General features: G+C 31.7%; 1 protein-coding gene across 1 annotated transcript in view; it reads right to left on the reverse strand.

The window, feature by feature from the left end:
- The window catches only part of LOC123007550 (disintegrin and metalloproteinase domain-containing protein 10), a 72,017-nt gene that overhangs the window by 36,353 nt on the left and 7,977 nt on the right, over positions 1–27,687 (reverse strand). The window contains exons 2-3 of the mRNA XM_044402918.1: positions 16,110–16,254; positions 4,727–4,845 (exon numbers count right to left, since the gene is read on the reverse strand). Coding sequence (XP_044258853.1) covers positions 4,727–4,845; positions 16,110–16,254 — 264 coding nt within the window. The remainder of the gene's footprint in view (positions 1–4,726; positions 4,846–16,109; positions 16,255–27,687) is intronic.

The following is a 27,687-nucleotide window of genomic DNA, read 5'->3' on the forward strand; positions in this document are numbered from 1 at the left end:
TTTGTAAAACTGTTTTATCAAAAAACAGTGCTACAATACTATATTTATGTACTATGTGTATGTGGAGTAAGTGCAAGCACTTACAAAACAGTTTCTGGCCGTGCGATACACAAAACTTTTTTGGCCGACATTTTTCAATTAAAACAAATTTATTTAAATATTTATTGTTAAATTTTCTCCGACTAGGAAATTTATTTTTCTTCTATTAGTAGCACTTACTTCACGGTGTATTGATTTAAATTTAAAATAATTTTATGACATTTGTAAAGTAATTAAGATTTTTGAGAAGAAAATTCAATTGAATCAGTTAAAAATGGATACACAAGATATGCCAGAGTATTTTCAAAATGTGGTAGAAGCTGCAATTCAAAATTTATTGCCAGAAAAGTCGTCCAATCGTTATTGGAAAGAAAATGATTTGTTGAAGAAATGGGCTTCTAAAAATTTCTGAAAATTTTCTTAAATTCCATTCATTCCGATTCGACCCAAAGAAATCAGATTTCACCGGTTAGTCTAGTCACTCATGGTTTGAGGTTATGTTTATGTCAACAAATTGTTTTTGCAGACTTCCAAAAGGTCATTTATTGACTGTGTGGAAAGCTGTTTTAGGCTTGGATCTTGGATGAAAAGTGGCAGTGGACAGAATTTGTAAGAGAAAGAAAAGAACAGAACAGATTTGACATTTCAGTGTCACTCAGTGCTACCAATACAAAAACTTTCATTTGAAAACCCTGTTTTTATTTTCTTGTCTAGACACGCAAATGGGTGTTTTCAAGACGATTTGGACGACTGGAAAATCACTAATTTTAGACGGAAGCCGAAAAAGTAAGTTTTTCCACCGTAATTTCAAAAAAGAAAGTGACCAACCACTAGGAAGGTAAAATAAAATTACCTCCCTCATAAAAACGAAAGAACATGCTACTATATTTAATGGCAAAGCTGAAATATCAAAAGATTGTTAATTTTACAATTTATCTTCCTAGATCGTAGGAAAAATTGTATGCATTACACTGGAGAAAAGTGTCTTGGGTGGTTAGTGCTCTCGACAAGTTTCGGGCAGTAACTTCCACTGTGGGGAGAAAAGATATACTTTGCCCTCTTGTAATACAAATAACTATTACAACGCGATCATAGAAAAGATTGTATAAAAAACATCTCATTGTAACCCTTGTTTGTAACACTTGTATTTTAATATACTATTTTTAAATAATGAAAAAAAATCAGTTTTTCAATCACAGAAATCAGTTACAATAAATTTCAAAGTATAACTAATTGAACTTAAATTATTATTGGCATAGTGAAAAGCTAGTAATTTTTTGAAACTAATTTTCTCAGTCATCAATTTTTCATGTACAAAATTGAAAACAAAAGCATAACAAAATAACACTTTTCTATTGCGTGTAACAAACAAACCACCATAACTATTTTACTGATAAAATGTTGTTAATTAATTTTATAAATAATAAACATAATAAATAAATGTGAATGCGCCAGGCAAATTCTATTTTATTTATGATTTTAAATAGCAAACCGACAATTGATTAACACTGTTTGCTGTATTTAAAACTCAAATTAACTTTACAGTCAACACGTCCGTTGTTTTCTTTCAGTAAAATGGTGGATGCGCTGGGCAAGCTAATTCCACGTTATCGATAGGAACTTGACACTTAAAAATACGGTATTGTTTTAAACTAATTTAAATTTCAAACAAAGTTAAGCTCGAACAGTGACATAAACTACTAGGAATCTAGTTATCTTTCCCATAAAAGTACCACTTCCGGGTTATTCAGTGTCACCGGTGACTGTAGGGGAACAATTAAAGCTATGGCCATCGTCGATCATTTAAAACGTTTCCCGAGGGCAGCAGTCACGGACAGTTAGTGGCAACTTTATAAGTTTTTAACATTATCTTTCCCAATGGTTCGATCGTCTGATATTTATAATCGAAAAAGTTTCTTTCGAGTTGTGCATAAATAACGCCCCGGACAACACCTTCGTATGTAAATACGCCACTGCAGATAGAAACTCCATCACGTTGTACCAAATATTACGCAATGTAATAATTATCTATGAATTTCTTGAAATTATTACATTAGTATAATGACTACATTACACTTGCTGCATGCAGCGCAGAAGTAAATGAGAGCGGAGAAATATTTTATTGTATTGTTGCCTTCAACGCTAATGAAATAAACTAGGTCTTTGTACAGTGTTAATTTGCTTAAAACTAGGGTAATTTACTTGCGAATCAATTGATAAATACTAATGTGTATGCAAATAGGGCTTTTATTGCAAATTGATATACCTTTTATTCAAATTTTTGTAATTAAAAGCTTACCGGATTAGAGAACAATCTTAAAGCTAACAATAAAACAAGACAGTTATTTAAACCATTTTATCCGAACAAAAGTTAGGCAGATAAAGCCTCAACAAACAACGCATACAAAGTGTATAACTGATTGACATCTTCAACAAAAAATTGTACACACAAATCCTGAAAATTTAATCAGTTTCAGTTTAATCAGATAACGAATGTTTTTTTGTTTTCCTTATGTGATAAAATAAAACTGAGGTTACCACCAACTGAAAAACAAAATAAAACTGTAGGTTGCACAGGTTGGCTTCCGTTATTTATCAGTCTCATGCAATGTAAGTAAACCAGGATGTATTCGTTTTCCGTCATGATGAAAAATGAAAGCAAGTCTTTTTTGTTAAAGCTATTTGTCGTCTTTCATGTTATAAAATTCCTATTCATCGCTCGACAATCTTCTGACATTTTCCCCAAAGATGTTACCAAAGCCAATTATCTAACAAAATATTATTTTTATCTTTAATAATGCTGACGCGTATAAAAATCCTCCTCTCGATTAACTAGAAGAAATAATTAGTTGTTTAAAGTAAGTCCTTTTATCAAAACTGTTTTATCTAACAGTTCCGAACGTTTTCGATACAAAAGCTACAATCGGCGTTTCCAAACTTTATAAAATATTCATCTCAGGAAAGAAATCGTCGAGTTCGTTGCTCCCAACTTAACCTTTCTAACTCGTAATTTTTTGAAAATTGGATTTTGTTTCCGCATAACGAATTCTCACGTGAATAGGAAAAACACAATTAGAACTCAGCAACGACAGTAATAATTCAACTTAATTGCGACGACAAGATTCCGAATTCCATCATCAAATGGCTGCGACTGCTATAAATTTAAATAAAATCGATCAAAGAACAGGAAATGCAAATGCAATTTCGATCTCTAGAGAATCGCAACTCTGCCAATTACACATTCCGGAGAAAAGCTGAATTACAGTGAGTAGGTACCACACCATTTCGCCATAAAACATGCTTTATAACTTTGACAGACGTTTGATGTAAACGAAGCAAATATAAAAAGCCGGAGTCACCCCAAGGGTTTTCAGTCGTTTCAATATGCATAAAACCAACTAGAGTTTGCATCAAAGATAAAATACACAAAGAACATTAAAATTTCACTAAAAAAGAGTTCCTGCGGCCGGACAGCGTACAAAAACCATAAAATAAAATAATGAAAAAGCATTATTTGAAAATTTTAAGGTGATGACAGATGGTTAGAAAGAAAAAGCTCTAAATCTACACTGACAATTTTAATACGAAAACGTAAATTAAAAGACTTTAAAAAGTTTAATTATCAGACATCTAAACAAAGTTTCAATTGCATTTATTTTATTTAAAACCTTCATTGGCGTAAAATTGTAAATGTGCAACATTCCAAATACTTAGAGTAAACACTTCCTGTATTCCCAACATGGCCTGCATATAACTCGTAGCAAAATCCAAAAACAACAAAGAGAAAGGAAATACAAGAATATAATAATTTCGAGCACGTAGTTTCATATAAGCGGAAACATAAAATTAAGTTCTAACCTGTGGAGAATATTTATCGGTTAAACATTACCAAAAATTAAAAACGCAATGCAACAACAAATGTAAAGCGGATTACATTAAATTTCCGTTCTATTAGGATTTGCTTTAATTTTCCATTTCAAACTTTCGACATTGTAACTGGCTCTAAATTCTTGTGATTCCCCTTACTATTCACTAATTCCTTTACAGTTGTACTTCAGAGGATCAGAGATTTAATAAATACAGTGATACGTCTCTGATGCAAATTTATTTATTGCCTTATGCTCCTGACAAGTCCGAAATGCCTCCAAATATCGTTTAGTGAACGATCTCTGCGTTTAACGATCCAAAACATATAGCCAAAAACCCTCGACATAAATGTAAATTCGATGTTTATCACGTTTTTAACGCCAAATGAAGAAGTGTTTAAATACTGATCAGCAACCCATAAATTCAAATAAATCGTTTTTTAATGCGTAAAAAAACGTATCGCGTAAGTCAAAGCTCCAAGAAGTTGGGTCCTCATGATGTATACAATAAAGTTGTCGACAAATGGTCGTTAGAGACAAGCACAACAACCAAACAATTATATGGTCGCAAGCTAAGTGCTTCGGAAACTTTGTAATTACTATATTGACCATCTAAAAACTTCGATTGGGAAGTTTGACCCAACCTTCTCCAGTGTAACATTATGTTATAAACTTGAACAAGTTTTAGCAAATTCAAGTTTGAGATACAAAAAAAAAAAACATAAAAAACATAAAAATCATTCGTAAATTCGTTTGTACAAAAACTTTGAGATAAGTTTTCTAATGACTGAATAAAAAACTATGCATAAAAGTAAAATTACCTTCAAGAGTTCCCGTGTAGACGAAATTCGGATCGAAATGAATCTGTCCTCTGGTGGATTCAAACGTAATGTCGTCAGCAAACACTTCGTTATCCGGAATCAGTCGAATCTTGAACAGCCTGAAAAAAAAAACAACATTTTTTAATTTGCACACTGGCAGTGATATTAATCTACAGAAAAGCCATAAGCTTTCAAGATTTGGTGTAACGCTCCTCTGTAGGGCATGAATATATTACGAATTCATAAGTTTGTAAGTTTCTTTCTGAAATATGCGTCAACTTAGTTGTATTTATGACCTTACAGCTTCAAGCTTTAATGTCGAAAAGTGACGACAAAAGCGTCGAGACCCGAAATAAAACTTTGTCGCACTCCCCAACTTTAAGGTAAATAAATCACGACGCTAAGTGGTTTAAACCCACAACACTGTAACCGAACTACAATTAAGAAGAAACCGTTCATATTCCATAATTAATTCAAGAAGCAGGCGTCCCTATGCCATTAAAATGCTATAGGCCGTTCTATTAAAATAATTAAAGCTAACAAAAATTAAGCTAAAAACGTTTTCCATGTGAGGAGAAAACAGAATGTAATGGCCCCAAGTTTTTAGTGAGATTATCCTCAGTCAGAGGATGGTCTCGAGTTTTTAGTGGTATTATCCCGACACGACGAGAAGTTTCCAGTTACATTTCCTTCGAAATGCTTCAACAACAAAAGCATTTCTTCAATGGGGCCAATAAAAAAACACGCTAATTAAACGAGCAATATTCTAGTTTACGTTAACTTTTTTTTAATATGAAAACATTTTTACTTCAAGAGATTTTGAAACTTATTGTATTTCGAAAGGCAAGCAAGCAAGTGATATGATTTTATGGCAAATGCTCAATGTTCACCCAATTATTATTATTGTTCCGTGTTACTAAATGACGTTTAATAGATAACAAATTACTACGTAATTTTGTGCTTTAACTAATTGTAACTACATTTAACAGTTTTGACTAGCAAAATCCTATTAATAATCCTTTAATGGTAGAGTTTGTATTGATTTATTTTTCAAATAAAAAAAAGTAAAGCGTCTCGTCGCGAAAACAAACCGCCTTTGCAGAAGTAAGTTCGCAAGTTTTGGGATCATATTGCGCAAAGCAATTTACTGATAAGGTATCCAAGTTGACCCCGGAAAGACCGCACAGCGACGCTAACCTGTATATACGCTATTGTTTGGCTTCTTATTTCTGAAACCCCTGGAAAGCCATTGTCATGTGGCGTGACGTCATAAACGGGAATTCGCATGTGGAACTGCTGACAGTTCAGATATACTTTCATCCGACGCCTTTTTCGACGCCTAAATAGCATTCTCACACTTTACACCGATAACTTTCCTTGCTGTATTCATTTATTAAAATTTGTTCACGCTGCTTCTTTGCATATTTTTAGAAACATTTGCATATTTTAATGTTTAGGCGAAAATTATAAAGAAGACCAAATGAATAAAACATTATAAAAGCGACGAAGGGTACGAAATTCACAAATAATAACTTGATTGAGAAACTTGTACACGGATCATTAAAATTTAGACTTGTTAATTCAAAAAGGCAAGTCAAAAAAAAATAGGGAAGTATAGTATAACATTATCACAAATTATTTTCTATTTAATCATCCAAGAATAAGACAATGTAAAAATACTAGTTACGACGTAATTGTTAGTATTTATGCTTTTATTTTATTACCTAATAATCTTGATAAATCTACAATTTATACAGTAATAAAAAGACCATCAAACAAAATTAACCCATAGCAGCGATTAAATGTTTAGTTCTATAATCACAACTTGCAACTTTCTTATTAAAATGAAAAAAATTGTTTTTCCTTTACTACCTACTTACTTAAAACAACAATCTTCTCTCGAATGGCAGCAAAAAAACATGTTTAATTTCAAATACAGTAAAACCTCTCTTAACGGACACCTCTAAATAGCACATACTTCTTGATAACGGACATTTTTGTAGGAACGTAACTAATAAATAGGAATGTAATGTAAAAAATCCTCTCTACAACGGTCCCTCTGATTACATTTGTTTTAGGTAAACAAACAGTTTTTGTTTATTCTAATTAGAACAAACAAAGTGCAATTGACCATTTTTAAGAAAAGTAAGAGTCTTAAAACAAATACTTTTATAAAAATGCAACTTTAAATAAGATTAACATGCATTTCTCCTGTATGGAGCAATGCTTGATTAGCAAACCTTAACTTCAAAAAATCATATCTTGAAAACTACTCGGTATATTATTGAAAATTTGGATTACAACTAATAAAGAGATACTCTACACGATGGTAATGATGAAAAAAAAAATACTCGTAGGTTTTTTCTTAGATTACTTCGATTTACTTCGAACTTCTTTGAACACTGTTCGAAGAAAAGTTTGCCAATATTCAATTTCACATTGCATATCATTCTAAAGGGTAAGTCCATCCCTTTAGAATGGTCTTTATTTGAAGGAAATCGGCCTAATAGTTATTGAGTAATGATTTTTTAAAGTTAAAGTATTTTAAATTCATTTAAATTAGAATAAAATTATTTAGTTCAAAGTGTGTGGACTTTTTGAATTTTTTTAGTGCATTTGATGTGTCTCACTGAGACGAACAAAATGATATAAAATTTGTCAAGTTGTCACGACATGACATTTTTTTTGTCGCCCTGTGTTAGCGGACGCAGACAGTGAAATTTTTCCCAATTACCATAATCTCATATAAATTTACCTCCTACAACAGGCAACAGGCAAAATACAGAATAAAAAAAACTTGTTAGTTAAAGTAACAAACTCCAAAAACATAATTAAAAAAACTTTTGGTCTAAGCAAACAAACAAAAATTAACGCTGTTTTCAAATCAAATTTTTTTTCTATTTTTTTTGTAATGCTTTTATAGTCCATAAAGTTTAAGAAGATAAATGCTTCGCCCATTTTGAATTATCAACAGCAGACCTATTTTATCAGAGCATAAATTACACTGAAGAATTTTTTCCAAATTTAGCTAATAAATTATTATGCATGCTTTGCATAGAGTTCTGATACTCAGTACTTACTTTTACTTTGATTTGGGTAAAAAACACCGATTTTAGGTTTAAAATTTAATTTCATGGAACAGTGTGACATACGCTCCCTTTGATTATAGTTTTTTTATTAGTAGGTAATTACGTAAAAGCGGGGCATTAATCAAGTTATATTTTAAGAACTACAGTTTTATCATAATTTTGTTTTTGTTATTTTGTTATTTTAAATAAATGGCTTTTCAATTTTTTTAATAATTAAGCACACCTCTCATTAAGGGCCACCTCTTCACAACGGACAATTAAAGATTCCCCATCGGTGTCCGTTATTGAGACGTTTTACTGTATTCAAAATTAAATTAGTTACATAATGGTGAGATTTAAAATCTTACTGCTGCTACCTTATTTTTCATGTAGGAAAAAAGTACCACACCAAGACACCACTTCAAGAAAACGACATATTTAGCGCTATTAATTCGTCTTTATTTCGTCATCATTCACCATAGAAAATTGGTTTTAAAACAAAGTTAATTACCCAGAAATAAGTGCTGAAATTCGCCTATAAAATCGGTTATTTCATTATATGCCATAACGTAGTTTGTCGAGTTTTATGTAGGTATGGCTGCACCTGCTCACGGAAAAAACGAATTTTTCATTGGACATAGTAAAATAAAATAGAGCTTCCCAGAAATAACATAAAACTGAAAAGCTTAGAGATTCAGGAACGGGTAGTAACATCATAAAATGGCAAATTGATTGCTACAGCCTGCTAAATAATTACGAACCATACTGGCCGTTATATAAATTGGCTGACTAGACCACCATTTGTGGCGGCTGAATTTATCCGCCGCTGCTCCGAGTCGTTTCGTATTCAGCAATTTTTTCTACCACTAGTATGTTTTTAAACACATAAAACACATCAGCAATATGGAAAAGCTATAAAAATGCTACAACTTTAAAGTCGCAGCCACTTTTATGCATTGTAATCCCATCTGCAAATTAAGACGGCAAGCTACAGAATCAATAGCAGAAAAGCAACTTGATGTAAACAGAGAAGTATCACAGCGGCATTAGCATTTGCCATTTTCTGATTTATATCAAGGGTTTGAACTTGAATGGAGAACATCTTCGAAGACGTGCAACAAAAAAACAGCTCAAGCTACAACGTTTGACATAAAGTCAAGGAAAGTCCTTGGTCGCAAGTTTCTCTGTGTGCGAGAATCTTCCAGTTATCAACGTCCTCGAGCTAACACATATAATGCGGATAATACGGGCATAATGGAGACCGTTTATTATTTCATATTAGCTCAATCTACCTAGATATCAAGCAGGTTAATAATAATTTGTCTGCGTTGTTGGCGTTCAACAATTTGACGGCACGCTTAACAATGCGCTACTTCTCACGGTTCGCTCGTACCCCAATTATTTAACCCATCAACATGGGATTACAAAACAAATAAAATTCTTTACCAAATCAATTTTAATTAGCGGCCTTGTCAAAAGAATTCTTTTCTGTGTTAGGAATCTATTAGTCCACGAGCTGAGATTTATTCTTTTAAAAATAACGGATATCTCTTCAATCTCAATCGTGAAGATTAAATGAACTGCGAATTAAAGCTCCAAAGGAGACCCAATCAATTAAATCAATACTCGTCACTTTTTTTCTCTCGCTGGAAAACTTTTATTGTATTACACATTTTCTCTCGTCGACAAAATTTTAGGGTTTCCAGATTCAAGCCAAATAAAAAATTTACAAAAGTCACAATCTTGTTCTGTGTACACAGCAGCAACTACGTATCTGAACATCAAACAAATACTTTTGTAGAATAAGACATGTATCTAAAAAAGTAAATATAAATCTCAGTAATAAACTGAAATAACGCCTTTGTACGGCTTGTATTACTATACCCCCAAAAAGAGCCACGTTTTGTAACAAATAATAACTAATTCTGAATAAAAAACTTGCCAATATTCAAAACTACTGGTATGAATAAAATTTTCGTTCAATTTTGTTTGAACAATCCTTTGAACTTAGTCGTTTCTGTTCTAAAATTATAAACTCAATAAAAATAGCGAAATGTATTCATAATCACCTAAAAGCATTGCATATTATAAAGAAAGATCATAATCCACATGTACACAGCTAGCTCTATGGAAAAATAACATCTTCCTACTCGAAAATTTATAGAGATAATGGAGTTTTCTTGTAAACATCTTTATCTAAAAGTCCGGTAAGTATCAAGCACTCTCAGGGCGTTAAATTAATAAAAATTTTATACTTACGTTGGAAAAATCGAATTTTTGAAATAATGCACACATTAATCATACATTCATACAGTATTCAAACATCACAGAAGCGGCACATTTCCCGACAGACTTTAACTTCTCCAAAGAACATTTGTTCGAAAATTTTTCATTCTTGGAGAAATACTTGTCTCACTTTAAACTTTCATAAGCTTTTAAAGTTTCGAACGGATTTATAAATTTTAAGGATTTGGATCTGAATACACAAAATATGACCGCGTGAAGATAAAAAACTGAATTGCAAAAGTATCAGTCTTGAAGCATTTCACAGCAATAAATTTTCAGACTAAAGACGAAAATTTGTTAGAGATTAAATTTACAGTTTCAAGATGAAGTGTACCAAGATTGAAGAGCGCAACTTTTGCCGGCAGCAACAATTAGTCTTTAAAACTTCCTAACTTTCGCAACAGCTACTAAAAGACGTTGAGTAATAAAACATATTTTTTAGCAACTTGTAACTAACGCCCGAATGCAATTCTGTAACACCAAGACTATTTTTAAAGTTATTACAAGAGAAACATGCATTTTAATGGTAGCTTCCAAGTATGTTCTAGTAAATAGAGCGTAGCAAAACGTATATGCGATACAAAATCGATCGAACAGCTTCCCACAGATTAATGACTTTTCAATAACCTTGCACCACACAATAATTTAATAACAAAATAACTTCGGCGTGCTTGAAACAAGTCATTGTCGAAAAGTTGTATACACAAATATGCACTAAATTTAAATGAAATATTCCATAAAAGAACATTAAAACCAAGTATTATTAATTTAATACAAATGTGAATAAATGGTTGCCTATACAAAACTTAAAATGTAAAAAAAATAAAACACGAAAATTGCTCTTTGCTTATTACGTTCTGTTAACCCACATATGTTAATGTTTACATTACATAATTACATAAAAGCTAAGTTAACAAAGTTGAAATAATGTTACCATCTAACTTAATTTGAAAAATGATGGCAGACATACGTTAGCTTGTGCAAAGCTTAAATAACACCCATTAATAAAAAAAAAGTGGAAACGAAAAATTTGTTTATTGATTATTGGTAATCGCTTATCGTTACTATTTAGTTCTAGATTCATTCCTACCCAAAGATAAATCAGATCGAAGAGCTTTCACTTCGAAACAAATATCTATCTAGACGAAGAAAGATGCAACCGTCTACGTTTAAATCTGATTTGGACACCCTCACTTTGAGATTCGAGAGTTGAAAATTTAGTTTGGAAGCTTTTTAGAATTCTTGTCTTGGCTTCCAATTCACTAATGTGGCTCATAAATTATAATTTAACTAATTTTTTTTTATTCAAGGAGATTATATGTCGACCTTTAATCCAACACAAACAGTGCAAAGTTGTCATTGTCATATTCAATTTCAAAAGTTTTAAAATGAAACAATGACATTGTGCTCTGATATCTCCACCTTTTCAGGAGTTGAAGTTAATTACAATATATTCAACAAACTGAAATTGCCTTTTAAAGTAAATAGATTGAAACCTAGATGAATTTCGTTACCTAACAAGTATTTAATTAAAAAGGTTACTTAAAAGTCCTTGATTCTAAGAAAAGCACCAACAGTGTTGCATTAATACGAATTTTATCATACAAAACACATTTCTTATTGCTCTGTTGAGCAAAACCTTGAATATACGAAACGAAAAATAATTTTTCTTCCTCCGCGACGTTTTAATAGTATTTAGAAAGTGTTAAAGAGTGGATATCAAGCCTTAATATTTCCTTTTATTGTTACTCAATCTAAGGTTTTGACAAACATGTTTTAATTACCGATGTTATCATCACTTCCATTTCATATTTCAATGTTTCGAGGTCACTAACATTGTTTATTTTCCGGTTTGCTAGGAATTATTGTCTAAACAACACGTCATAAAAATGTTAACAAAGAGACAAAGAAGAGGTGTTATCTTTATATTCGCCGAAATTTTGTGAAATGATAAACAAGTGTAATGACCACTTTTTTATTCTGACCCAGGCTTTCGTTCATTACCATGTTATGCCTAATTAAATTACCATAAATTCGTCCAACAGACCAGAATGAATTGGGGCAAAAACCCTACATCAGTAATTATTGCAATTAGCAATGAGAATTTGCTGTCGAATGAAAAATCGCATCCGATCTAAGCCCAGAATTTAATTAGCAAATGTCGATTTTTCGGCTTAACGGCCCAATTGGATTATGATTTCCCATTAGTGCAAACCATAGGAAATTACAATAGAACCAACCGCTTTAACACACGCATTATTTCGCGTGGAGTGTGAAGGCTCCCGGAGTCACTCACCGGTCACGTGAAGGTTGAACCACTGACTCATGTACCATGACAGTGCACACCGCTATTTCCCAAAATTTCCGAGACTGTCATTCAAACTTAATCCCCACTTGAGAGCGAAGCTCGCACATCCCCGAAAAAACCAATTTAATCAGAAGAAAGAGTTCAAAACGTAATATCTCTTCATCACCGCCTCGCCATTTACATATCCTTAGTCTTACACTTGATGACTTGGCCTTGTCGAGGCAATTTACAGCCCGTTTGGGGCCCCGAATGAGAGAATAATAACCCAGATCACAAGTTCAGAAGGAAACTTGACTTTGGTCAAGTAGTGTAAAAATACGATAGTAAATCAGAGACAAGCTGAACAAGATTCATGAATATTTTTAATAAAAATTAGTGTTTTCAGATAAAACGCAACACAACCGAATAAAATAAAATCGTTACTTTTTTACGGAATCAAATGCTTTGTTTAGGAATAGTAAGGCAAACTCAAACAAGCGTGTTTTCATTAAATTTTTTTAGTTCGTTTGTGTAATAAGGATGTTACAATAATTAAATTGGTGGATGCGCCGGTTTAATGCCAAGATGTTTTGTTTTAAAGTCTGCTACTTTGTGCTCACGCTCCGTTACACTAAAAATAACTGATCAGACGATTTTTCTTTCATAAGGTTCAAAATAAGAATGTCTCGTGATCTTTAATCCGCCAACTAATAAAAACTTGTTTGTTCGAGAAAAGCAAAGCAATTTTAAGACAAAGCATTTAGCTCATAAGTAATACAAGTTGTCTGAAAATGTTAAAATAACGCAGTTATTTTCATAATCATTTATAACAACAAATCATCTAAGTAAAGTAAAGCAATACTAAAGTAGATGAGTGTCTTGTAAAAAAGTTTAATTTAAATAAAAAAATTAAAAACAACATCTGAAATACAAAATAAATGATTCAGAATTAAAACACACGCATTGTGGAAATAAAAAATAGCTTATTTTCTATTAATACAAATATGTATAAAGCCATCAAAAGTTAACAAAGTAAATTAAGCCCACTTGGCTGTCAGAAATAAATGCTTAACGAAAAAAATTATTTTAATCGTAATATATGTGCGTACATCTTTAATTACTTTAGGTTGGTTGTAAAATATTAATTTATTTTCCAGGAAACGCTTCATGAAGAACTAACTACCGCCACTAAATTATAGATATCTATCTACTAACTGCCTGGTGAACAACATTTTATGATTTTTCACTATGGAATAGTTATTTACGTATCCAAAGCTGTTAAAAAGGTAAAAAAGTCATAACGACCGAGGCAGTTATTTGAGGCCCGACGACGGATACCATAATAACACAATACAACAAAATAGTCATTTTCGTCATTCCATGTTATGATTCAAGAATTGACAATCGTTAAGCTGTCAATATCACAGAACTGTTAAGAGGTTTAAACAGCCAGACTTTCGCTTTAAGCTTTAACAGCTTTGATAGTTTAAACCTTAAAATATTACTCCTATTATCTTTAGAATTTGAAAATTTAATACGACGAAAAAAGTTGTACGAACCATGTGCTGTTAGGAGCGATAACAACCGCGGAAAGATTAGGGCTCTCCTCGATCGTTATGGCCTCCTTAACAGCTCTGAATACATAAATAACTATTTCGTAATCCTATCCTGTTATTTGAATCTAACGGAAGTGAAAGACAGATGAAAAGTTATTTTTAAGGATTATAACGGCCGCCAGACATTAAATGGTAAATGTCTAAAATTACAAAATTAAAAGCTTTGCTCCTCTCTGAGTCAGGAGTGAAATTACAAAAACTCTTGAACGACATTCGGCCGATACCAAATAATTTTAATTCAACCTCATCTGTATTTGGTACATATCGGCTTTATGACGTTAATAACTATAACAATTATTATATTAACGGTAACAACAAAATGTTGTAAAATCAAGGCGCCAGCCGATACCTTATAATCAACCGAGTCTGTTATCTGCTTATCGACCGTATGGCGTTCAGTACTTTTCGTGAAACTAAAAGATTATAGCAAAATTCATCAAAATCATAATGTCAAATAATGTCAAACCTGACTCAAGTAGTAACAACGCCCGTTAAAATTTAACATCCACGGATGTTACAATCTAGAAAAATGTATTTACAGAAGTCCATATCTCATGTTTGTTATTAATTAATTAATGATGTACCAAAAATAAAGTTTTGCTGACGAGTCTGCCAAAAACACATTCAAACCTTTCATAACGTATTTTTAATAGTGATTGAAAATAAAAAATAGAAGTAGTAACTAAAATAACTACATATTTTACGAACTATTTTAATGAGTTCAAAAAAACTTATTTAAGAAACTTAAACGAATTTTAGGCAAATACTTGAAAAAAGTGTAGAAAAGATCAGTTTAAGACTCTTTCACATTTTCTAAAGCTTTGTTTTTATTTGCAATAGTTTAAATAATTTACATTGAAAAACATTACAGTTCCACATCCATCAATTACTAAAAGATCAATCAATTAAATTAGAAATTAAAACTGAAAACTGTAAAAACATCTAAATCATCGCCGGCCGACACTCACATTAAAAAGAAACATACAGGGTGGCCCAATAAAAACGAGCCACCCCGAATATCTCACAAACTAAAAAGACTGCAAAAACGCCGAAACAGGTCAATTTTGTTTCCGAAGAGGACATTCTTTGTAATTTTTAAAGCACTCCCTGTACCTCTGTAACCCCATACACCCCAACTTTAAAAATTTATATGGCACTACTCCACTTGTGGCATATCAAATGAAAGCTATTTAAACAAGGTGGAACTGAAAACCGTTGTCAAAATGCTCTTCGTGACACTGTTGTTGACAACATTTTTCGCAATACGAAAAAAAAAAAATAGGATAAAATGTTACAACCTCTCGTGCTTTGTTACTGCGTGGCTCGTGTTACAAACTACTCGTATCACAATGACAGTGTTTGTAACACTTGTTTTTTAATACTATTTTATTTCTGTTCACTATTTATAGATAGCGTTACGAAAAACTTGATTGAAACCAATTGTTAGCAGTGATAGTAATTAAATTTCTCAACAATTTAATATAGCCTGAATCATCAGCAGAAACATTTTAACTGGTTTCAGTTTTGCTAATAAACTTCTAAGTTTTCTTCAGAAAAACTTATAATTATCCCCAAAAGTCTTAAATTGATTTAGGTCGTTCACGTTAGAGGTGGGCTAGTCGAATAAAATTGCTTGCATTTTTCAGCTGTCACAAGAAGTTTATTTCAGAAGCGATTATAACGAAAGCTGAATATAAATATCCGGCCAGACCATCTTTATCTTTGTTAGTTTATCGCAAACATTGCCGCACTTTCTGTTAAAATATTCATATAAAAAGGTCTTGTTAGACGTTTCATCAATTATAATTACGACATAAATGGTAAACAAATGGGAACACTGGCGAAAATAGCAATTTATTAAGTTTTCAACACTGCGCTCAAAATCAACCACTACGAGCGAATTTTAAACATTTCATTTTTTGCATTATTCAAAACCCAACGAATTTCTTCTGTAGCAACAATCGATCGGTCGTGGTCGAATGCAGAAGTAATAAACTTTCACTTTAGTGTCGCAAACTTCCAGCAAGTATCAAAATATCATCGTCTGTTAAAATCTCCGAATGACATTTCACGCTGCTCGGGTCACACATGTTCATTATTGGTTCTCTTGGAGCTTAAAGACTTACCGGTCGTGTCCTTTAATGTCCAATTGGACTTGGCGTGGTTGTTTTTGACCGACACTTCTCCGGACACGGTTGTGTTGGACGACCAAAGAAGAGGGGTCGTAATGGGCCGGCTCGTAATATCTTATCCACGAGTTCAAGTCGAAATCTGAAACAATGATAATTGCGAGCGTTAGACACAAAAGAGCTTTGTGTTTCTTACAAAGAATCAAAGTGTACTCAATTACTGCCCTTTCGGAATTCTTAGACCTCAGAAAAGCTAATAGGCTCAAGATGTTTGCTATTGCATTAAAAACAGTAATTTGGTCGCTTCATCTGTGTATAATTGTTTGCACTTAGATCGAAACGGTACTGCAAGGGTTTTACGAGGTCAAATCCCTCTTCCCATTACCCTTACAAGTGGTATTACGCTCAATAATGCCTTGCCAAATGTTGGACATTCTAAAGGTATGATCACTAACATATATGACACAAACACAGACTGTTAATCCGCCATTTCCCCTTCTTGCATATTTTAAGGGTTATAAAAACGCACTCCAGTATACAAAAATTTTATTAACATGTCGAACAACCTTGCCTCAAAAAAGTGAGTAGATCGAGTTTGACCCCACTGCGGATATGAAATGTATAATCACGATTCTTCCTAGACTAGAGTGTAATTTTTTCAGAATATAACCGAAACTCATTACATACTAGGGGAAAAGTTTTAACGAAAACGAAAGTCTGGTAATTGTGGTTCTCACATCAAAGTAATGATATTCTTATTCAAAACATTCATTAAAAAATAATTGGTATGTACTGCAATCATACATCCACTATATTAAAAATAAAATTCTGTTAAATGTAAAAATCTCAAAAAAGTACTTCACACATTTTCTTAGTTTAATGACAAGTTTTATGAAAAGATATGCACAAAAACTGTAGCCAGCTCATATTCTTAAATAAAATTACAAAAAATATCTGTGCCTGTTAGTAAAATGAAAAATTTATTTATGTATGTCTTCAGGTTGTGCTGTTGAAAAATTGATTTTTTCCCTTCTAGAAAAAACAAGTTAAAATAGAATTAAAAAAATTAATACAGGTTTTAAAAAATTCAATCTTAAAACCTCAAATCCCCAATTTTAGACCTCCTACTCTTTATTAGTAATACCGCGTTTATTATTTATTAAAATTAATCCCATTTACAACCACAACCACAACTTTTAAATCCATATTAAGTTTTGCCGAAATGCCTAATTATTGCTACCAACAAAAAGTTTAAAAAAGTGAATTAAGTTAAAAAAAAACAGATTAAAATTTACAAATATTAAAATAAAAACTTTAAGATCAGTTCTCTACAAAAAAAATCTACAAATCCTATTAATATTTAAATTCTGAAACACTCTGTACTTCTAAAATTTGTATGAATATATTAAGAACAACGTTGGTAAACTTGTCACAATTCTTATGAAACAATTTGACGAAAACGTTCACAGCAAAACTTCGTTGATTCTTTTACGTCACAACTTTAAATTCGCAACACTCCCTTTAATACTCTATAAGTCAATAATCCCCTGTAACGTTTAACAACTCTGCCTTAAGAATGATTTACAATAGTCTTTTGTCCAGCAAACTCCGCTCAAGCAAAGCTTTTCTTATTGTTGCTTTTTTAAAGTTTAATATTTGAACAATGATATACAAGCTGATTCATATTAGATACCAACCCCTTACAAAATAAAATGCAACACAAAATACATTCCAAAACATAAAATTTAATTAGTTTTTAACAAAGGCAGTGTATAATGAATGGTGATGGATTATAATAGCCCTTTTACCCCATCCATTTACGTTTATCGGTTTAGAGTATAATATACGTTGTTACTTTTATAGTCGGCCTGTTTTTTACTTTATAAAATGATGATATATTTGATCCCGGTTGTCACTTCCGCTAGTACATTTTAACGGACATGTTTCTGTATTGCAACGACGATAAATCAATAGTCGCTTACATTGAACGAAAACTAGTTTTTCCAAACGATACATCGAAAATGAAATAACTCGCAGATGAAAAACTGTTATACATAAAAATGCAAGGAATTTAATATGATGTTCATTATCCACGTATGTGTCACAAACAGGCTTACACTAATGGTAGTAATTTGAAATAGTAAATAAAAATTACATTATTTTCACTCTCCATAACTTGGACTCTCCACTTCATCATAACAAAATTAGGAGTTCCGATAACTACTTCATGTTACTTAACCATCCAATAGCTAAGGACTAACCCCCCAATTTGCCCTAGTTAGATATTAATAATAGATTGTGACTTTCGCGGCATTATTAAATTAATAACGCCTTTTGTGGTTCCTGTAGCATACAAAGTAAAGTGATCATAATTAAATTAGCATCCCAGTTCTCATGAAACGTCGGTGACATAGTAATAAAATGTACATTCAGGAAACCTGAGGTTGTTTTATAGCACGCGGATCAAACATTTTTCGTAAATAAAAGATTAGGAGCTTGTAGTAGCCTCGTATCAGACGTGATGCACATCTCAAAAGTGTCGGTGCTAGCACAAAATTATTTCCAAGAACATCATAGTACATAATCTATGCTTTAAAGTGCGCAAATTTACAGATAATCACGCCTATTTGCTTTTAAAACTGAAGGTGTGTTCTCATGTTTTAGTCAGATCAGATATTTTTCTAAAATGCTAATTGCTTTGTAACAAACTATATCCAACAACAAGTAATTTGCAAAAGAAAATTTATTCCAATAAAACAATACAGCAAGTTATAAAGTAGGAACTTCCTTCATACTTCCAAAGTTCTGGAAATAAAATAAAAAAACAAAGCACCGTCTAGTGATAAATAATGTATTCTTCAATTTTGTTCTGTTCGCGTATTTATTTAGAAATCAGGTGAGAAAAGATAACGGATGTTTTCATCATTTTCATAAAAAATTTAATTTGAAACAAAGTTTTATAACAAATTCTCGGTGTTATAAGAAGTCTTAAATAAAATCTGAAATGCGCTTTACGTCTCGCATATCACAGATCAATCATGCTCTATTAATTCCTTATTGTTGTCTGTGAAGCTACAAATCGCAATAACAATATAATAAGCAACATCTAAACACTAAAAAGGACACAAGTCACTTAAAAGAAGCTTTGAAACGTGGATATCTTTCACCAAATTCCGTATACATTAATTATTGTTTCAAACGATTTCTTTGTTTGCAAATAACCCACTGAATATTTATGGTCAATATGCAAACACATTTTAACTCTTTGTTACATCCTAAAGTCAGTTTTAAATTATTGAGAATAAAAATTCTTGCAAAACAATTCGCTGCTGGTAAACAACGCCAAAATATTGGCGGAGTCTAAATTAAAAAAGTCCTTTAAGTCTGTTTAGGACTCGCAACATTACAAAAATAAAAAGGAGAAAAAACAGGTGACAAAAAATGAAATTTGGCTATATTATCCGTCAATGTTATTCAAACAAATTCTCGGATGCACGAAATAAAGCACAGCAATTCCGGGACGTGCTCCTAGGGGAAAATATTCAGAGTATAAACCAGCAAATAAAATATAACCAAAAACAGCCCCAGTCGCTTAGATTAATTAACGTCCGCACATTCGGTGCGAATTGAATTCCAAAACTGTTGTATGTATGCAGTCCAACATGAAAAGGTCGAAGTGAGTTCAACAAACATTTACAAAAATTTATGACATGTTAAGCCTTACCCTAGATATTACAAAAGTATAGTTCCTGCATCGAACAGACCTATAAATTTATTTTATCTTAGATCGAATTGCATTTGTAGTAAATCTGACGGATTACGTTTGAAATACCGTCAGTGGAAACATTTTCAATTACGTTTTTCATGCAACCGCAGTCATGTATTATCTGTAAAAAGGGTCAATACATTGCAATTAGTTGTACTGAAACAGCTTGCAATTTTCCTGAAAAAAATCTTGTTAAGCTCCGATGAACACAGCAAGGGTGGATAAGATATAACAAAAATTATAAATGTAGCGAGTCGTAAGTGAAGAAACGATCGACCAAATCATCACTTCCTTCCTGCTATACTCCAGGAGGGGAAAAGAGCAAAGTCAATATCACACAATCAATAACTGTTGACAGGAGAATGCTGTGCCTTTGCAAAGAGCAAAGTCTCTTTAATATATTACAAAATCGCATAACAAACATCTCAGAAATTTAAAGAAAAACGAAAAGTATAAGAATGAGCTTGCTCTCAATGGAAAAACTCGTTGCGTGACAAAGGAATCGCATGTCATTCCTAAATATTATTTATAACAGTGGAAATTTCAATAATGAACTAAATTAAACATTCCCTGTTCATTTCTTCTTCATGAAATAATAGATTTTGACTTGGATGAATCGATTCATGTCTCTTCCCAAATACAAACTTTACCCAAACAACAATTAATAATTATGATAAATGCATTGCAACTCCAATATGAAAGATGGAACCGTTTTCCATCTATAAATAGAAATAAGTTTTTGTGGAATCCCCTCGCGTCTAAAGCTAATTAGTTTTTGAGCGACACGTGGCAATGACACTTTCAAGTAAGAGCGAAACATCGCAATCAGAAGAGAATAAGAGGGACAAACTGTTTGTAATCAAGGCTACCGACAGCATCCCGATATACTCGAATTCGAATGAATTCGCTTGATGAAACGCGCTGTGATATGATTTAATCCAGACATCCATTCAAATATTTAATTATTCATACAAATCCAATTCGTATGACTGCAAACATACTAACCGACTCAACACATCTAAAATCTTTAATAATATTTATAACACACAAGATAGTAATTAAAAAATAAAAAAAGGATGTTGATATAGTTCTAAGATGACCAAAAACCGTTTCTTGATAAACCTAGATTACCTATGTAATCTCACATAAACAGGAGATTGCTTCTTAGGTTTTACAGAACAGCTTAGATCAAATAATTCTAATAGTTCAGTACATTCTATTCTCAATTGAAAAGATTGAATAGAAAAGTCACATTCACTGCAATTCTAAAGTATCAATGTTAAGATGATTTGTGACTTCAGAATTTAATAAAAAAAAATTGAATAATTAAATTGTTGTAAAATAATGAAATTACACCTCGCTTAACACATTATTACTTACAATGACAAAACTTTATAATCGACTTTTGTAAGTACAATGAAAAATTTACAATCAGATGCTAAAGTAGCTAATCGACATCGACAAAGTGATTAAAGTCATATAAAATACTAACAATAACAAGTTTAATCTCATCAGCATAACATAGTGACTTATAATTTATTAATTTCGATATAAAATATATAAGTATTCGGAAAAAAACGTTGAAAAAATTTAAGGTGGTCGCCTAGGTCAAAATAAAAAAACTCGACCTTATATAAAAAAACTAACTGCATGGCTTGTTTTTTAGAATTAAGGTCGGTGAACGGTTTAAAAAATCTCGTTTTTCTCAAAAACATTGCGACGCACAAAAATAACAATTGTTATTTTTTCAAGAAAATAAGCCGAAAGATCTAAATCTAAAAATAAATAACTAGATTAATCACAGTGCCTTAAGGTACATAATTTTTGTTAACACCAATAGATTCAGAGCCAAAAATTACCCTAAACTTTTGCAAATTTATGTCCACAAGTTACTGAGATATTATAAGAGAACTCTAGCTCCATCAGGAAGCATTTCCGGACATAAGTCTGTAGAAACTTTTTTCTTATTTTGATCTATCTAGGCACCCCCTGCATTTTGCAAAAACTTAAAAAAAGCAAAACTGTATTGTATTTTTTTACGTTTTTATTAAAACAAAATAATCCAGATTTTAAATAAATCTGGATTATTTAAAACTGAAAGAAATTGTAAAAAATAAGCTTTACGATGATCAAAGTCAAGTCATTACCATCCAGACATATTCTCACCTTTGAATGTTATAAACGAAAATCAATTTTCCTAAATTGCTTTTTAGCAGAACAAAAATTTGATATCAACTTGTTACGAAATTTTCGTTGCTTTAATATCATGTTTCAATGTAAAATAACGCTGCTACTTAACAATCATTGATCTTCTCTAAACAGGTACTGTCACGCTAAAAATTTAATAAATTTGAAACTCATTCGAGAAAGAAATAATATGAAACTAAAAGACCTGCAAAAATAATTTGTAATACGAGCATGTTTACTAAAATTCAGCACTATCTAAAAGAACGTGACAGTGATTAATTACTAGTGCAACAATTTAGTTGTTTACAGTTTTAATGAATTTGAGACGAGAAATTATCGAAATACTGGGTAAGTAGGTGATCAACATGCAGTGTGCAATTTAGCTTCATTTACACCACCCTAGATTTTCATTTTGAAAAAGCGCAAGCGGAATTAGGTTTATAATTATATACCCACCTTTGTATAATGAAACCTTAAATTCAATACAGGGCATGAATGAATTACTTAATTGAGAAAATTAATTAAACAACACATAATCACACAAAATTGTAAAAGCGCAGAAACTTGCGTGCAGGAAATGGGATAATTTTTAGCTTCAGCATGTTACATGCTATAACTAGAACATAACGAAAAATAATTGCACCCCTGTAAATTTTGTCAGTTTGCCCAATTGCAAAATGAGAGCTCAGAGAAAGCAACAACTTTTGCTCAAATTTAATGGATTTATTGCTGAATATAATAGAATAGCGAGCTACAAACAGGATGATGTTGTGTGCCCGATATTTCCACTGGGTAGGTAGTCCACGATCGAGCAAATAATTTTATATTTAAAGTTATTATTGCAATAAAATTTTATTAGCTTGGTATCGCCTCCGCGGAATGCTCTAGGCGCAACCCTTATGTAATAACACGAGCGGAACCAGGTTTTTGCTGGCGTTCAATCCGATACTGAATTTATGATGTTAAGATATGTAATGGACTTGCAGCACACGTTCTACAATTAACTTTCAAGTCATAATTTGTGAACTCAAAGGTTCAACAATTAAGAACACTTCTCACTTATTGATTCGAGGATTGAACGTCGTTTTGATTTCAGGTTTCTCGATGAAAAAGTGCAATAAATCATTTTTCCACTTACTGTACCTACGAACAAAATGACTCTTTCTTACAAAGCCATCAAGTTTAAAGCACCGTTGGAGCAATTAATCATCATCCAGTGAATCGTACGTCACACCTTCAGCTTAAGAATGTTAAATATAAGCACACGTAACCACCCTTAACCACATTAATTCTAATTTCACTGTACCCACTTTTAAAGTTAACTTAGTTATCTCAGAAATTATTTCGGGTCATGTCACTCCAAAATTCAGCCCAATTACTACCGTAGGGAGTTGTGTGTAATGAGAATCAAAAGTGGCATCTTTAAAGCAGGAAATGAAACCGCCTCGGTGCTACTCCAATCAATTATTTTTAATACTACTACCAAACAGAACTGCAAAGTGGGTGAAATACGCAACAATTTCCTTTCATGATTCCTTGTGGTTATAAAAATGAAACGACTCGGCAAGTGTGTGCTCTGTTATTAGTTGGGACGGATAATGAAACGCACCCCACGAAAGAAAATCGATTGCTGTTCCTCTAATTAGATTATTTGTGATCACTCTAATGATCTTTTACATAAAATAATTTGCAAAAAATAATAAAAATAGACCAAAACAGTAGAAATGCAAATGACTCTCAATTGCTTCGTAGTTTTAAGCAATTACTGTTTGTTACAGTTGGTCCATTGTGTACCAGTCTCCCCTGCAATCACGTACTCCATTTTGTCCAATCTGGCAGTAATATATTTCTTATATTGTTATTTCGTTTTCTTTCAGAATACACAAGAGAATGTTCTGGTTTTATAAAAGCAGACGAGCAGAGATTTGAAACATTGATTGACAGATTCCCGGAGGAAATCTTGAGAACTATTCTAGTGAGACATTAAATTGAATTTTCATATACACCACCTAGAGACGGTGTATATGACAACACACTGTCATATTTGCGGCAAATTAGCTCATTTTCTCTTCTTGAAACTTCCCCTTATGTTCTCTAACACATTAAGGCTGTTTTGAGACCTCGCACAAAATCTAGAATATGCCACATTTACCACAAACATCTCCTAAATTCTCATATTATTCTTCACCTAATTGCTAATTAAAAGTAAACAGCGTCTACTATGATCGTCTCAATTTTGTTTTACCGATCGATGGCTCTTACTCGGTGTGGTTTCGTAATAATTAATCAAACAATCCGAGTTCCCAACCAAATAATTTCTTAATAAGATCAATTTTTCTTCATAACTTGTGAAATGAGAAAAGATCAATCAAGTTTATCCATAGATCCATGAAAGTGCGAAACTGATTGCAACTTGTCAGCATAAAATATGCATTGATCGAAGCCATGAGAGGGTGTGCTGAGGTCGTTGGGAATAATGGACGCCCGCTATGTTTTGTTCGCCAGTTCACGCTTCAACTAAAAGATGAACTGCCTTAAGGGAAGATAAAAGATGGTGAAAAGGAACGGCTTAAAAGTAAAGGTTAAGTTTTACCATGATTAATGAGCCACCTGAGAACACGAGACGCATCTCTATGCGCTCATTTGTATAGCATAATGCTTGAAGCTTTTTCAGAGCCTAAAGATAGCTCCATTTTCAAAAAAAAATGTAAAAATCTGCGCCAAATCTGAAGAAATGTCACATGTCAAGTCTTGTGATTTATCAAATTTAACAGTAGCTACATAAAAAAGCATTAAAAATTTAAAGAATATTTAAAGAAAATGCTTTAAAATGCAAAACTTGTCAGTGCCAATAAAGCTTTAAACGCTTCACTTTAAATAATAAAACAGAATATGTAAATGTAAATGCAACTATTTCTTTTCCAAATTCAACTGTAGCGTTGATGTATTTCAAGAATACTCCTCCGGTTTTTAATTATGTAAAAGCCGACTTTTGATCCACGAAAAAGAAATTGCGTTGCATAAAAAACGTCTTCAATTTAACTTTTAATTACTGTCGCAAAGGCATTAGTCCTGTGCTGTTTTTAGTAAAAATCACAAAGTATAGACTTTCCCTAGAGACACTGAAATATTTCAACTGATCTACAAAGAGTAAAAAATCTGCCCATTTGGCATGATATATTTTATTAAATATTTTTTTAATTTTCACAGTCCTTTTTAAGTTAAAACATGTTAAATTATTACAGCTTTATATTTTCCGCAAACGGGTTTAATTCGTTTACTGTTCATTAGGATGAAAAACCTTAATTCCTTAAAATGTTACCTTTTTTATAGGTATAGTTTATTTGTATAAAAAAATAGAACAAAAAAAACTTTGTTCTTTTTCTTAGTTTTTTAAAAATTTAAAAATCAACCAATAGGTATGTAAAGCAGTATTTTTCCATCTAAACAGTCTCAGTCTCTTATTAACATTAAAAAATTAAAAATTGATAAAAATAGCTACAACACATTTTGTTGTATTCTTGTATTATGCCTTTGTTATTGATTAAAGTTACCCACATAAGTATTTTTTCTCTAAGGTGTTTTTAGTCTACCACTTGCTATTGCAGAAAGTTTCTTATCACAACTTTATACCTGATATGTGATAGATGACAAGTGATACAGTTATTTGCTATAAAAATTATCAATAGTAAAGTGTAAGCCAAGTTGTCGATAATTTAATTAGGATCAATTTGGCATACACAAGAGGTATTTTGCAGACTATTTCCCGAACAAAATTTACAAAAACAATATTTCCATTATGAGAAATTAAAAAAAAGATTTATGTCAATGGATTTTTTTTTAAATTTCTGAGAATCAACCAATCAGATTCGCGGTAATTTAGAACACGGGCAAATTATCGATAATTTGCACACGCGCTGAATTATCGTGTTTAAATCTGATTAGATGAATTTCAGAAATTTGAAAGATTTGATTGGCTTAAATCTTGTGAAGGAAACAGTCAACAAAAAAAAAACTTTGTTTCACTACTGAAACAAAAGTAGCGCAATTAAGTGTAGTGGCCAAATATTGTTTTATTACTTATTTACCATTTTAGTCATTTATGTCATTTCATTGATAACTGTAACAACTTGGAAAACTAGATGTTGTGAACTAGTTTATTTGCTTACAGTTTTTACCTCAAGATTTGTTGTTTGAAAATTGGTTACTACTATATTATCATTTTATTATTCAGGTGCGCCAGAACTCAAGCTCCAGAGAAAAATGTACGTAAGAAGTCAGGAACATGGAAAAAATGTTAAAATAAGTCTGCCTATAAGGATTTCAAAGTTATGAGAGTTTAAATTTTGTAGTTTGATTCTATATATCTGTTAGAAAAATTATTTTCCTAGTTTTTTTTATTACAGGCTATTAGAAGAGGAAACAAGGAAGCTGTATCCTAAATTGGAACTCTGTTAAATGTTATTTGCGGCTTTTATTAGCAAAATTTTTGTACCTTTACTAAATAATTATACAAAAACATAATGTACAAAATTATCAATACCATTAAATAGACATAAAAAATGCCAAATGTCAAAAAATAAATGTTAATTTTTTTACAGAGAATTTTTTAAACATTTTTTTCATGTTGCTGATATCTTATCTTACTTGAATCTTTTCTCTGGGGCGCGAATTCTGACACACCTTGTATATTTCAGATATTAATATAATATAATATACAGGCTGTTCCATCTAAACCCCACTTTAGAAGTATTGGGAGTTGGAATAATTGTATTTATTTGAAAATTGGTACATAGCCATAAACCAATAAGTCCTCCTAAATGAAAATATCTTCAAGATGGCGGCACTTCCGGTTATACCGGAAGTCAGTCTCAACTTTCTTATTTTAAATGGAAAGGTATATTTTTTACTGCGTTTTTGGATTAATCGGGTTATTTTAAGGGAGTTTTCATCAGCTTTCCCTATACCTAAATTTAGCCGTTTTTTGAAATATTTGGAGTTTTTCAAAAATTTTTGGATTTGCACCTTCCACTTTAAAAACCGGTAACTCTGCCATTTTTTAAGATTTTAAATTCGTTTTTTTTGGCGTTTGAAAGAGAAAGCTTTGATCCTTTTCCTGGTGTTTTCAAATTTTGAAAAAAAATAACATATCCCAAAATTTTAAGGTTACTTTTGTAATAATTCAAATACTCATAACTCAATTTTTTCAAATGAAATACCCCAATTTTTATTTTACTAAATAAAAGAGAATTTAATTGTGCATTGATCTGTATTAACATTCCCTATACCTAAATTTAATAATTTTCAAGTTATGCATTTTTTTTTAATGCTACAGAAAATTTATTACTAGCCATACCCGTTTTCACATAGTTTGCTATGGAAATCAAAAATGTCAAAATTGTTTCTCAGTAAACGTCGACAGTGACTTATTATTTGCCAAATAGTGCCAAAATATGGAGAGTCAAAGTTATGCAAACTTAATTATTATTGATAGGTTCTACCATGCGATCATTATTTAAAGCTAACAAGTGAAAAAATTATTTTTGTTTAATGAACGACATCATAATTTTGTTACACTTTCCATAAATACAAAATAAATTAATTAAATCTAAGTTTGAGTAG

This window comes from Tribolium madens, unplaced genomic scaffold, assembly GCF_015345945.1.
Source record: "Tribolium madens isolate multiple individuals breed KSU strain unplaced genomic scaffold, Tmad_KSU_1.1 Scaffold_3;HRSCAF=73;Tcas5.2_LG2, whole genome shotgun sequence".
Classification (NCBI taxonomy): domain Eukaryota; kingdom Metazoa; phylum Arthropoda; class Insecta; order Coleoptera; family Tenebrionidae; genus Tribolium; species Tribolium madens.